This window comes from Drosophila bipectinata, chromosome 3L (assembly GCF_030179905.1).
Source record: "Drosophila bipectinata strain 14024-0381.07 chromosome 3L, DbipHiC1v2, whole genome shotgun sequence".
NCBI classification, from domain to species: Eukaryota; Metazoa; Arthropoda; class Insecta; order Diptera; family Drosophilidae; genus Drosophila; species Drosophila bipectinata.
Genome location: NC_091738.1, coordinates 22,531,647 through 22,546,618, shown reverse-complemented (window position 1 = coordinate 22,546,618; position 14,972 = coordinate 22,531,647). Strand labels below are relative to the sequence as shown.

The 14,972-nt window shown below is 51.0% G+C and overlaps 1 protein-coding gene across 1 annotated transcript in view; it reads left to right on the top strand.

The window, feature by feature from the left end:
- Ten-m (teneurin transmembrane protein Ten-m) overlaps positions 1 to 14,972 on the top strand; it is a 108,748-nt gene that overhangs the window by 53,221 nt on the left and 40,555 nt on the right. Inside the window, exon 2 of the mRNA XM_017250324.3 lies at positions 8,969 to 9,148. Coding sequence (XP_017105813.1) covers positions 8,969 to 9,148 — 180 coding nt within the window. The remainder of the gene's footprint in view (positions 1 to 8,968; positions 9,149 to 14,972) is intronic.

Genomic DNA, 14,972 nt, shown 5'->3' with positions numbered 1-14,972 from the left:
ATAAGCCAAAGTAACTGGGTAAACACATGTCCCAGCACCACCACCCAGCACCCAGCGCCCAGCGCCCAAATGGCCAACAATTTTTAAACAAGATAGAAAACACCCGGGAACACATGTACACAATGATACACCTGTTCTAGCCACCCACACCTCACCTCCGCACGGCACACACAAACGAGCTTAAGCCCTGTGAAAATAGTTTCAATAAAGGCAGCTTGCAGGTTGCTACACTTGTTGGTGGCTGGCCACGCCCACTAACCCAATGCAAACCTGGGCCGGGTAGGGCGATCCACTCACAACCCACTACCACCCACTCCCTGCTGCTATTGTTATTATTTATGCGAGTCAAACAGCAGCTTCCGTTTGTGCCACATGCGGCTGGCAGAGGCATGCAGCTACCGGCAACGCGGTGGCAGTGGCAGGGTCTGCAGAACACGGAAAGGAAGCGGCGAGCATTTAAAAAATGCACGCAGGGGGAAGGCCTTGACTGCAATATGTTGCCAGCAGCGGGCTGCATTTTTATAGATTTTTTACCAGGTCAGCGGAGCAGCGAAAGGCGCGCGATGGCGGGCGACGGCGGGGGGAGTGTGTCGCCTCTTCGCTGGCTTGTTTAACATTTTTCAACAATTTCCTTAATCACGGGTTAGGAACCGGCCCACCCCACCCTTCCTTCCGCCTCTTGTGGGCGGGAAAACAGCTGCTTCGTCCTGCCCGTCCGACATGCCATTAAAAGTCAACTGTTTGTTTGGTTGTGTGCGGGTGTACAGGGGTTTGGGGTGTGGGCGCCCCAAGTTATGCTACATTTGGCGGCTGTTTCTGTTGCTCGTGCTGCTGCCTCTGCAACATTTTAATTGCTTTACATAATGCAGCAGAGCGGGCTGCAACTCCGGCCGCCGTGGTGCCTCCTTAATGTGCGCTGCACTGCAGTTTTTCATTATTTTTAATTGTTTGCGCAGTCGTGTGTGTCGCCACTAAAAATGTTGCGAACTGCCGCCGCAACAGCCTCGGCCCAGTCCCAATTACGTCTCCATAATTGCTAAATTAATGTGGAAAAAGCTGGCAGCTCCTGAACGGAGCTCGGCAATGGTAATGGCAAGTTAGAGGCGCCACACTAGCGGGGCCGCACTGTACTGTTTGTCATTTTTTTTCTCGCTCTTCCGGCCAAGTTTCGCAGCATAATTACCAGGAGCAACTTTTCTCTGGCCCTCTTGGCAACAACAGGATCAGCAAGAAAAACAAGGACGCCGGCCGGACTGGGCGCACTGTGCGGCGGGAAAAGTTCCTCGAGACGTTGCGAGCTTTGAATCGGGGGCAGAACATTAAGAAAACCGCACGCTTCCACCCCCACGGTCGGGCGAAAAGAAGCGGAAAGTTCCACTTCCACTTTCGAATTTGGGAGCGCCCAGGTCCCCGACTAGGCCGGGTCAGCACAGGTGGGCGGTGGGCGGCTGAGAAGTGGTGGTAAGGCCGAAGGAGAACTTCAAATTTAACGACTCTCCAAAGTCCACTGAAAAGTTGAAAAGAATGCACCCGCAAAAAGGGCAGCGCAGAAATTTAAATTATATTAAGCCAAATGAACGGGCCAGACTTTTTCTATTACTACGAATAATAAATAAACAAACGAGCAAGCTCAAAGGAAAAATCCACACAAAGAACCACTTGACTGGGGCAGTCGCAACTGCGAGTGGAGAGGCGAGTGGAAATAGAATGGAAACTTCGCTTTCAAAGTCGTTCCAATTAAAGTTGCCCGGAGATGACGACGGAGGCAGGGTATTAGATCCCTCTCCCACCCCAGATTTCCTCCGTCCTCTCCAGATTTTCCCACATTCGTAACACGAAACTTGTAATGTATACATGGCAGACATTCCATCAAAAAAATAACCCCTCCCCCAAACACCGACCAAAGTTTTCTATGTACTCGCATTATTCCCCTCCCGCCTCTGGCGCTCCCACGTGACGAAAAGTTTTCCACTCGGTGGTGCCACCGGTGCCTCCGCCTCCGCCGCTGCTGCTGCCGCTGCTTTTGTTGGCCTTCGATAATGATTTGATGTTCATGTTTCGCGTTTGCATAGCAACTTTTGTCAGCTGGCAAATTGAATGAGATCGCTGCCAAAGATGAAATCCAATTAGAATTTAAATCAGAGCAGAAACACCGAAAGCGGAATACGGTCGCGGACATGGAGAAAGGTCCTTCCTTTGAGCAGAAGGAGCAGCAAGAGCGTGCGTCCGCGCTCTAATTGCTGCAACCAGAAATGGCGAGGGTCCTTGCTCCATTGTTCGGCCGAAACAAAGGAGCGGGGAGCAGGACTACAGCTGGCCACTAAGTAAACCCTCCAGTGGCGGAGCTACTCCCCGGGAAACGGAGCCAAGTAGCAGGGTTGGGCTAGGTCATGTTGTCAGCTTGTTGCACTTGGCCCGGGGCTCATTAATGGAACGATTATTTTTTCCTCCACACGTACTATACACACCCTCGTACGAGTGGGTGTGTGGTGCCACACTTCACTTGCGTCGCGTCACCTCCTCGGGTGGCTTGTTGACACTCATTGAGACAAAAGTGCTTAACTGCCTGCACTTTCTAGAGAGCTGCAACAAAGGCGGCAAGAAACTATTGGGCTTACACTGAAAAAGATTTCGCGGGCTCCGTGGGAGAGTCTTTCAATAATGTATGGCCCTTAAGCAATAGCTAAGAGAGAGAGAGTCCGCTGACAAGAAAGGACGAACCTTAATCATTTATTAACCTTTCAACCGCAACCCTTTTGCGGGCAGTGTTCTCCTCTGTGTTGTTGCCTTCTCCCTGCTTTATCACTTTCTCTGGGGCTTCCTTCTCGAACACACGTACAGATAAAGCTTTTATTTTCTGCTTAATTTGTTTGCAGGCGTTTGGTCGGGAACACCACAGAGTGTAGCCGGCCCGACCCCACCCGCACTTGCCACCCAGGCAGAAATGTGTTGCATAACTAAAGGCGTTCGCGAAAAATGTCAAGCACCTCAGCTGGCATTACGACATGTACGACGAAGAAGGTTAAGCACGCCTGACACGCTGTGAATTATGGTGGCAGGGAGGGTGGCAGTGGGAGGGCGGAGTGGCAGAGGGAAGGCCTGAAAACTGTGTGTTTTGGCCTCTTGGCTGCCACTTTGAAATGCTAATGAGTCGCAAGCAAATGCCAGTTATCTATAGCCTACTTTCTGGCGGCAGTCGGTGCAAAGTTTTTGCTGCATTTCCGCTCTCCCCCTCACTCTTGCCCCATCGCAAACAAAGACCCACTTGGCTCCAAGGCCTTCCCAAGGGCCGCCGCACTTATAATTTCGGTGTAATTTCCAGCGAATCAAATGGCAAGGAAGTGGCCCGACCCGACCCGTCCCGTCCCGTCCCCACTGGCAACTTGCATTTGGAAATGTGTCAAGTAAGGCGTTAAATTAGATTCAAATTTCGCAGCCTTTTCCGCCATTCTGCTGCTGCGGCATTCATTTGGCCAAAACTTTTGACTTCTGTCTCCAGCCGAGCGGAGCTGCGTCGAAGCAAATAAATCCTCAAAACTTGAGATTCCAGGACCAGCTACTGTCGCCCGGCGTTTATTACTTTCTCGGATGACAATGAGCCAGAAGTTGCGCCACGGACCAACCGAGTCGGCTCTTTAAGGCTTTAAGAGTGGGTCTCCGGGTGCCAAGCTAGACACAGACATGGCAGAGTAGAAACCGCAAAATGTGCAACACACAGGGCGATGAGCCGTCGCCTAATAGGATTAGGGGCAAGGGCCCTCAGCCCTGCCGCTGGTGGCAGGGGCAAAAAGTGGAAGTGTGGCAAGATGTGGAATGGAGACCCGGTAAAAAAATGAACCCAAATCGGCTGGCTTGCGGTTTTGAGGTCGTCGTCTCCCCGGCTCCACCTGCCACGAAATCAATTAGGAGCCGTCGCGTCTCCCGGCGGAGAAACTATTAAATGCCTTCAGACTTCATTTGGGCCAAGGAGGTCAGTGCCGGAAACCGGATTTGAAAGCCTGGTGAATGGGATTCGGCTCTGGTTGGGATTAAGCGTTCTCGCCAGCCTTGCGGACGGCTCAGCCGAATCAAAGTTTGATCCTCGCCAGGAGCAGGACCGCGGCTGAGACCAACCAGCATACAAAATTGAAACTAAAGCAAACAGCGTTAACTTTTTGTTTTCCTTAGCCACCTTTTTGCTTTTGGCCCGTTAAAATATTCGCATCGCGTGCCCCTGGCTTTTTACCTTTATGTCGTGTTTAGCATTAGCCACCCCTGCCCTGCCCCGCCCGCCAGGCCCGGGCCACCAGGATCCGTCGACACATGGAACGTGACTAAGCTGACAATTGTGTCGAAGTAAATCCAAGTTTTGCCAGCCCGACTAAATAAATCTCCTAGGCGAGCGCAAAACTTTGACAAACAAAGATTGTGGATGCGAAGGGCTTTGCAAATGACGCACAATGGGCGTGTCTCCGTCCTGCGTGTGTGTGTGATGGGGAAGGAGGAGGGGGAGGGCGGTACATGACAGGCAACATAAATAGTTGGGCAGGATAGGTGCCGGCGCCCGGGCTTTGGCGTCAGCTTCAGTTTGGGGCCGGTCTCAAATTTAATAAACTGTACACACTCACCTATGCAAAGGATTACTTGACCGGGCAGACGGGCCACTCTCCTGTAAACGCTGACATCTTTATGGGCGGGTGGGTGTGCGGCCTGGCTCTATTTATATGTCAAGCGCAGGCGGCACACAAACTCGCACCCACAGAGGACACAAAGCGGCCTGTGATGGTGCATGTACAAACAGGACAACGCGTACACGCATACAGATGGCCCGCATTATGCCTCCGCCCCGGGGGACGGGTGGCGGGCCTTCGATTCGGGAATGCAGTGGCCCAGGACCAGAGGCCTTTAATACATAGACACGCTCCAAACTAAGCATTCAATTGTCAGTTAGGCGCCTTTTGTCCGCCCTTTCCAGAAAAATACACTTTCGACCTCACGTTGTGTATACGCAGTGGTGCACACGTGGCCGTGCATTAATTTCTAGCCAGTTGGCCCGTCTTGCCGGAAACACAGTTCGTCTTTGATCAGTTAATAGACGTAGGAGCAGGGCCTTCCATCGATTAACCAGTTTCCCAGTCAGGGCCCTGCCAGAAAAGGATTTTAATGGAATTGTCCGTTCTGCATTCCTCTTCTCTCAGCTCCCGCCCCAGCTGGACAGTTGGGGATGGAGCTGTAGTTAAGAAATACTTCAGCAGCTGTCTGCACCTGCTTCCGACTCAGGTTGCCTCATTTTCATTACGCCCGCCCCTGGCCCGCCCGTCGCTATTCCTGGCTTGCAGCAATTCATGCTCAACTGACATTTCAGCTGTCATACCAAAAGTGTTTTACATTTCTCTCTCGTCAGAGCAAGGAGCAGCTAGCGAAGGTGTTGGCATGCCCCTCTCGCCCATTGCTGGCATGCCACAAGCAGCTGGTGTCGCTTTTCGATCCTGCCTCCTCCTTGCTTACTGCTTACTGCTCACTCTTAATTAAATTAACATATTTCTTTCGCAACGTTTCCATTCCGACACATTCCGCAATTCCGCAATTGAAGTCGCATGAGTCATTTCCCCAAATTGTCTTAAAGTCTGGGCCCTTGCGGGAGACTTTTCGGCATGTTGGCTGACTTCCCATTTCTGGTTGCGCTCCTGGCTCTTGGCTGCTGGCTGCCGGCTGCTGGAGAGGAGTGCATTATAATGGCATTAAAATGCAAGCCAAAAAACCATCCCTAAAAAAGGGAGTCCAGGGAGGGGGCGCTGGAGCTGGAGCTGGATGTAGAGGTGGGCAAGGACACAAAGCAAGCCCAGCAGGGAGCACTCGCTTTGTCACACACAAGCACACATTGCGGGAAGCATTTGGCCTCGCAGCATCAAATGTACAATCTCCGAGCGAGCGGGCGACCGACCGACCGACTGACTCCCCCTCTGTGCCCTCTGACCCTCTCTGCTCGCTTATCGCTAAAGCTCGCCTCGCTTTTTCATGCTCCGTCTGACGAAATGCCATTACACATTTTGCGTTCCCCTAAAAACAGCAATGTTGCCGCACAACAACGCCAACACCAACAACAGCACTACCCCATTCAAAGCGACAACGGCAACGACAACGACAATGGCGGCGGCAGCAGACAACAACAACACCAATAGCAACAACACTGGTACAAGCAGAGCAGCAGCAGAGCAAACAAACAACGCAAACACATACAAGCACACACACAGATACAGACACAAACACAGACACAAACACAGATACAGACACAGACACAGATACAGAGACAGAGGAAAAATAAACGCTGGGGGTTGTAGAAATGAAGATAAGCTGCTTATCAGCGCCATTCCCAGTAGTTGCCCGTTGTTCATTCGTTTGACTCTCTCCTCTCCCCTCCTCCTACTTGCCACCCGCTTCAGCAGCCCCCTCTGCGGCTCCTTTTTCTTCTATTCTTCTTCTTCTGCAGCACTTTGCCTCCGAATGCGCTTTAAGTGGTCGCTTGGCATTCGCCTGCAAAGCTTCCCGGCCGGCTCATGGAGCTCCTCCGCAGTCCCCTCCCACCGCATGTGGAAGCGACTGCGGATGTGGATGTGGATGTAGACGCCAACTGGCTGGCAACCACGGCCAGTGGCTCTCGGAAAGTGGCTTCGTTGGCCCAAACATGGCCATTGTCATCGTAGCTGCATTTTTTCCACTGCCAAGTTCCTTGCTCCGTCAGGCGAGAATAAGCTGGACTAGGCGATGCGCAGTAGTCCCATCCGAAGGACGCAGAGCCGGTCCGAAAATAGTCCGTTCTGATCAGACTCGATTTCTAGTGACCTACTGTCCTCATAGGGAGGCCCTCTGGTACATTCTTAGTATAGGTCTTTGGATATTAACTTTGAAGACTTCAACTTGGATATCGAACTAAACTTTAAGTCACAACACAACTTTTATAATTTTAGGATAAAATGCCAGGACATTCCTTGCAAATCCTTAGTTTCGCAAAACTAATACGCCTTGCAAGAGAGCTGCAAGCTGAAAATGGCGCTTTCCTTGCTTAATATTACACTAATGCATGCAGCATGGCACACAGACCCTGCACCGCCCACGTCCCCCGGTTTAAGTGTGTTTAAGTGACATCATAGCTTTTGCAAATGAGAGTTGATAAGCTCCTTCAGCCTGACCCCGCGCCTGATGGGGATCTAATTGGAGGAGGATGCTCCTAAGTTTCCGCATAAAAATGTACATGACGCATACGCACCGTGGCCCCCGGTTCCCATCCGCTTGCCATTCCCATTCGAGCGCTCCAACTGTAAGCGCCTTAAATCTGGAATCTAATTACGGGCGGGCCAAAGACAAAAGTCCAAAATATTTTCCACCGGGTTTTAATCACAGCTGACGGCCATCCTCGCCATCCGAAATGTGAGTGAACATTTTTGAGCGACTTTCGCTGCTTTTGTTGCTGTGTTTAACCGCGTGAAATAATCTTTGCTGGCAGGCAGTCGTTGGAAGTCCGGCAGCAGTTCCCCCTCGTTTTTGTTGTCGTTTCCGCAGCCAGTCTGCCAGCCCGGCCCCTGGTCCATTTGTCCAGTCCTCCTGCTTGATGCGGCAAGAGGCGCGTTTCATTATGACGATAATTCGCAGGTCCTGCGGCGAGGCGAGCACAAGGCACCAGGCAGCAGGCTGCGGACGAGCAGGCAAAGTTGGTGTCATATTTTCCGCAGCTTAAATTTTCCGCAGCCCAGCGAGGAGGCCGACGGCCACTTGTGAGCCCAGATTCTTGTGCCCCTCCGGTCCGGCTTAGAGCGGCACACCAAAAGCAGCACAGAAAGTGGAGGCCATTGAGGCAGGAGGGCTGGAATGCGATTACGGCACAGAGGGCCCTCTTGAAGCTGCGCTCCCTAGACTAACTATTACAACTAAGCCGCCAGCAGCTCACACACGCACCCTGGATCCTTCAAGGGGGATTAGGACGAGGACAAGGAGCCGGAGCCAGAGATGAGGACGGATATGATTTTCGCGCCCGACAAATCTCAACAAATTTGAAATTTTGTTTCTTGGCCGTTGGCGCTTCCGTTTGTTGCTTTTTATTAGGCTTTTTCCTGTGTTCAGTCCTTGGCTCCCGGCGCTTGGATCTGGGGAGTATCCTGTTTGCCGTGCGCTCCCCGCGTCCACTCCTCCGTGGCAGGACCTCGGAATGCTTTTTAAGCCTATAAATGAGCTTAAAATTTTCTATGCGAGTGAATGCGAATGCTTTTGAAATTTATTAGGGCCCAAGGACTGAGCAGGATAAGTGTGGAGACACACACACACAATCAGAGGCCGACACCCTCGGATTCTGTGTGTGTGTGTGCGGGCATTCGGTGTCCCCCTGCCATCCCCCACCGTAGTCCCATCGCCATAGAAATTTCCAAGCGCGCCAAATTGAATTTCATTTGTATGTTTTCCTCTTATTTTTATTTATATCGCGCCGCTCCTCGTTTGGAAATTGCCTTTTGCCTGGTAATTTTCAGAATTTTAGAGTTCTGAATCTATGGGAGCTCTGCCTGTATCTGTATCTCTGTATCTGTCCTTTTTATATCCGTGCATGTTTGTTTAGAAGTGCCCGAAAAAGGAAGCATCGCAAAAGAATACAAATTGAATTTTCTGCGCTGTTAAATAATTTCATTTTGATTTCGTTGCTTTCGCCTGATTTTTGTGCCTCGCCTTCAATGCGAGCTGATTGCAGCCCCTGCCGCGCCTCGCTCATCCCTGCCCCATGCCGTGGCGCCACTAAATCCATTTGCAGCTGTTTCCAAATTCACGAAATACTTTTAGTGTCAAATGTGCAATGATTTCAGCCATTTACAGAGCGCCCCACAACGAACGAGTGCACTGGGACAGAGTGGGATTTATCGTCATTTATTTTTCAGGGACTTTCAACCTTTCAAAATTCAATTAAAAACGAAGCCCGGACTTTGCGCTAATTTTCGTTCTGTTGCAGGCTTCCTCCTGGAAGGAGTCACACCCACGGCCCCACCGGATGTTCCGCCCCGTAACCCCACAATGAGTCGCTTGCAAAATGGCCGCCTAACCGTTACCAATCCCAATGACGTCGACTTCGAGCCTTCCTGCTTGGTGCGAACGCCGTCCGGCAACGTTTACATTCCTAGTGGAAATTTAAGTGAGTACCCGACACACCTCTGCTACGGATACAGCCCATATGGCCGTGTCCTATTCATCTGCATGTATTTCCCATTTCAAAACCGAGCCACCGAGGCAATTTTCCTAGTCATATGCAAATCCAACCCGCATCCAATCCCGGCCAGGGCCAGGACTCCCCGCCACTCCACGGCGGCCATCAAAAAGCCACTTGACTCATTTAAATGTTTAGCGCTCGCATCGGGCACAGAAATTCCATTTGCCATATTGCCATAAAAATGAAAAATGAAAAAATCGAACCCGACCAGTGGCAGTTGGGAGTGGGTCTACCCCGTCCAGGCAGTCCGGGGGGAAGCGAGAAAGCAAAAGGCCGCAGCATTTTGCAAATTTTCAGCTCTTTTGTTTCCTATGCGCCATGCGCCTAAAATGCCGCCATACATTTGCCATTTATTGTTTTTCCAACAATGTTCTTTGCCTTTTTTCCTGCGGACTGGCAGGACTGCCTGGACGGGTGCTGGGGCTGTGGCTGAGGCTCTCGCTCGGCCAGAGTTGAGTTTTGTTTGTGTTTTCGCTCTATGCATATCCGCAAGCGGGCTTTAGGGATAAAAACATTCGAAAGTAGAGTGAAATAGTTGGCAACAGCGGCCGAGGCAGCGGCCCAATAAACCGAAAAAAGCCAAACGACCGCAGGGGCCTAAACAAAAAATCAGGAAAAAAACCAAAAATAAACTGGCTAACTGGCGACTGGCAAATAGCGCGAATGGCTGTCGGATGGCTATGATGGAAAGCGGTTCGACGGGGAGACGGCATTTATAGGTCTATTAATTGAATGGCTTTCATTAGAAGAGAGGAGAACTCATTTATGCAGCGACTTCTTGTGCGAGGTACTGGCAGCCATCGCCCCAAAAAGCCAGCAACAAAAGTGCCAACCGCACAATGTTGCTTTACTTTTCCTTTCCCCAAACAACCTGAGGTCCTTCCAAGTCCACATCCCTTTTTAAACAGAGAGCCTCGTGTGAATACATGTGTGTAGTGCAAAGTGGACGAAAAATTGCACACATTTTTTCCACACAATACTCCCAGAACACTCTATAGGCTTTGAACAGCCTCTTGCCAGCTAGGCATCGCTTTTCTCGCAGTGTACTCCTCCGGCTGCCTCTGTGTTTGCGATACACTGCCTTTTGTTTTGCTCCGGCATTGTTCAAAAATACACGCACACGTACGGGCGGGGCGGAGCGGAGCGGAGCTGCCTCTGATGGTATCGTATGTGTGCCACGCTTTGTCTTGATTTTGCTGCATGCCACATAATTTTCCACTGCGTGTGTACTTTTCCCATTTTTTAGCCAAGCTCTGGCGCAGCTGGGCGAGTGGCACAGTTTTTGCTGCAAAGCTTAGTTGCGGACCGAATTTCAGAATTCTACGCACTTTAATCTGACAGATCGATTTCCATGTCACTCTGCCAAAGTGTCCGATGGCTCGGCAATTTGCATTTTGCATATCGTTTATGGACCCTGGGCCAAAGTGCAATTAAATGACTATTTATGAAATTCTATTTGCATTTTTGCATAAATTGATAAACATCCTAAACCTGCTACCGCAAAGTACGCACGACTCGGGCAGAGGGATGCTGCTGGGGATGCTCGGTAGGCCCGTTGTCATCGAAACACAAATATTGATTAAATTCTACATCGCATTGAGATTCAGTTGCCCCGCACACATGTCTGTGTATGAATAAACATATAGACTCGCAAATGTGTGACATTTGCAAGCGGGGGTTCGGGCTCGGGCTGGGGGTCGGGCTCGGGCTCGGGCTCGGGCTCGGGATCGGGATCGGGGTCCTCTGGGCTCCCATGAGCTGAAACATTTCCATTTCAATTTTTGCGCCAGTGCCAATTTTTATGGAAAATATTATTTGTTGACTTCTGGCGCCCAAAAAGCGAGCAAAAAGGAAGCGAGGAAAGAAAACTTGAAAACGAATGAATCGGGCAACGGATTGCGGCAACAGCCTACGTTATTTTTCTGTCAAACTTTGTCCATAATACACACTCGAATGTGGCTGGAAAAATCTGAAAATTCCCTCGATGGGGCATGAAAAAATGCTTATGCTCCGTATGCAAATACATATAAAAATTGGCATTCTGCACAATTGCATGCCCGCACGCACCCACTCTCCGAAGACAGCCACCCACCTTCCCTCGCGGAGTTCTCTGAGGGCGGGAGGAGCGAAACAAAAGTTAGCCCAGAGTACTGTGTGTGCATATCCCAGCAGAAAAATTGCATAAATTGCCGCAGCGTAAAAAACGAGAGGGTGGTGGGGTGGCAGTGGGGTGTGGCCTCTCAAAACAAAAGCTCCAGTGGTGCTCCGGCGGTTCCGGTGCCGCCAAGCGACAGCTGTTTCCGATTCCGGTGCCCGTAATTTGGCGCGTCTCTTAAACCTTTAATGGATCGGTGGCCAGCTCGGCCCGACCCGTTCCCGATTGGGGTGCACTTTGCACCGAAAATTGTTAATGACTCGCGATGGGGCCGTGGATACTTGTAGGGGCAGCCTGGTCCTCTACAATCGAAGAGGCCGGCTGGGCAATGGGCATGCAGACCCCAGGGCTTCCGGCCCTCGAAACTTTTCACCTCCCTATCCGTCCAGCAATGCCACCTTTTTATATTATCAGCCCATTGCGGTATTTTGATGCACTAAGGCAGCCCGGCCTCCCCGCTCACCTGGTCCTTAATTTTTTATCGCTTTCGAGGTTAGTTTGCAGAAAAACTTTCCGCTGTCATTGACCGCGTCAACTTCCCCAGAAGGCCAGACAAAGTTCGTCGAGCGATGCGCCTAGACTGTGTCTGCTGTCTGGTGTCCGGCGTCCGGTGTCTGGTGTCCGTTGTCCACTGTCCGCCCGTGTGTCCTTCAAGCAAAGGCATAGTGGCCTGGCCAGTCAAGAGTCGAGAGTCCAAAGTCGAGGCTCTAGTTCTGTGTCTATTGGCCAGTCGTTATAGCTCTGGTCTGGTTCTGGTGCTGGTTCTGGTTTATCGAAGCTGCCAGCCATGGCAATACTCGTAAATTTGCGAGCATTTTGCAAAACCTCAACTGACCTCCCATCCGAGGCATGGTTATGGAGATCCAGAAAGGGCTTTAAATTCGTAGGGGTCAGAAGGAGCGCCACTGAGGCAGTGGGGGAGCGGCAGCTCGTTTTGGTTTTTGCCGCTGCTACTAAATTCATTCATAATGGGTTTTTGGCTCCACTCAGTGTACAGCACCGCCCCCAGCCCCACGCTTGCCCCGCATAGTGTGTATAAATTTAACGTTTTTACGCAAACTGAAATTTATTATGGCGCAGCATAGTAATTTATATTTTATGCCTGCTAAGTACGAGCCGGTGGTGGCGGTAGCCTGGGGCATATCCTTTGCTCTGCACTCTTGACGCACAATTTTAATTTTATCTACTGCACCGTGTGGCGTTAAAAAAGAAAGCGGGCGAAAGCTCTGCCACTTCCATTCGATCTATGCACGCTGCGATTCGGCTGCCACTTTTTGTGGCGCAACAAATTGCCTTCGTGTTCCGCTTGCCACTTTACTTGCCATTTATAAATGTATGCTCGGATGTGTAGCGGAGTGTATCTGTGTGTATCTGCAATGCATACATCAGGATATGGGCGTGGGCCTGGGCAGGGGCGGTAGGTGGGAGCCATGGCCATTTCGAATGGTCCTTGTACGTGGGTTTAAGTCCGGCTGCCGGCGTAGTTGTTGTCGCTGCATTTATAGACCGGGCCATAACCATTTGGCCACTAGAAATTGGCATTTTATGTTCGGCTGTCTGGCCCCCTCCCTGCAGAGTGTGTGTATCCTTTGATTTTTGAATGCAGATTGTTGCGGGATTTATTGATATTAAGTGCTATCGAACCGACTGACCCGAGTGCCTCTGGCCCCAGCTCGTCTTTCCGGTCGAGCGGCCCTGACTACATGGCAGTTTACTTCCTATGCCACTTAATTAGGAGCTGGGAGCTGGAAGCCGGGTGCTGGGATAAGGTATCCCAACTTTGGCTTCCGAATTTCTTAAAGCATACTTTCAGGTGCGCACACGAAATAACTTGCTTCCTTTGAACCCTTTTCTCGGGTTTTCTCAGCCGCCTCCTCTAGCTGTGTTCGGTGAAGCCATGCAGAACATTAACAAAACAATGTTTGCCTCCCCGCCCACCAGCCTCGTCCTTGCCGACGCAGCTGGCCCTCCTCTGGGACTCGGAGGCTGCATAATTATGAGGCCTTTACTGCAAGGATGCGGCGGAGGTGTGCTGGTTAGAGGGTCTGCATAATTTATATGTTTTTAATGATTTCGTCTTTCGCAAACAATTTTTAATGATTTTCAGATGGAAACATTGCGACACTGTTGTGGCAGTGCGCCTGTTGTGGCATCTATGTGTGTAATTAAAATTGCAACTCACCCAGCCCTGTGAGGTGCGCCTCGACTCCGTCTTTGCTGCAGCTTATCTCCCGCCCCTTGCCACACACCCTGCACACTCTGCATGGACATGCAGGAATAAATATGTTAATTAAAATAATGTTACCCCGGCGCACAAAAAAACCAGCAAATGGCTTAGAATAGCAGCGCTCTTTCACGGAGTCGAGAGGACCAAAGAGACCGGTCCCTGCAGGCTTGCTTTGTCGCCATTTTGCATTTACATGCCACGCTCAACGCCTTTCAATAGGCGGCTCCCTTCCCCTCCAAGGCGCACATTCCTCGGCATTACGTATACGCAGGGTTGGCGAGGCAGCTCGGCAGCTCGGCAGCTCTGCAGCTCAGAAGCTCGGCAGCTGGGGCAAGCGATGGGGCAGCTGCATAGAATGTAAACAAGCAGGAGCTGCAGTAGCAACCGCAGTGAAGAGTGACTTCCGTTGTGGGAAATGCCTGCAGTGTCTGGGCCCCGTCTTTTGTGTCTTATTGCTTATTCAAAATAAATTAAAAATGGAAGAGGAAATGCAGAAGCGGAGGCCCGGACAAGCAGTCAGCCATCGCATAATTATAAACTTGAAAATTCCTGCATGCGGAGGCAGAATCCTCGGAACCTGGACGGGGGACTCGGCATAATTACTTTAAAAAGACGCCTCGTATTCCCCGGCCATTTACTTTCTCCGCCAGCATCTTGAGACACGTCGAGGGCCCGAGTCCTTCCAGGGATTTGTTGCCTCGGAGCACAGCATGGCTCCGTATGCATTTTTAATTAGAATATTTTAGGCTATGAGTCAGTGGCACAAAATGGGAACATTCCCTTCGACATTTCAAGGTCTTGGGGCGGAGCTCCATGCGAATGATGGGTTGCAGCAGGACGATGTGTGACGTGCCATGCCTTTTCCAGTCCCTTTGCCCGCCACGCTCTTACGGTTGCCCGAGGTCATTGCAATTTTGCTGGGACACGAGAGTGTCTGCCACTCGCCGAGGACACACAACTGCATGTGGGGGCCCGCTTGCCACAGCAACGTCACAACCGCCGCTGCAACTTCTCGTTCTCTTGTATGAAAATTCATTTCAATTAGTGAAATGGTTTTGGGATTTGTATGGCAAACCACCATCGCGCTTTCGCTGAGACAGGCCCTGCGAGGCGGAGGGAGGCATACGTCACTTCACAGGCATGCATCGTGGTGCATGGCCAGAACCAGAGGCAGCGCTTGTTGCAACTCTATTTACCTTTGCGTGGGGCATGAATGGTAAATAGAGACACAAACGGGCGGGGTTCCATGTGTGTGCAGTTCTGCGGCATGGGATTTGCGGCGGGATTATGAGGCACGCAAGAAACTATGACGAATTTTTGCCTCACTCAACGCCCCTCCCCACGGCTCCTTAAGGCGGCCATTGAAC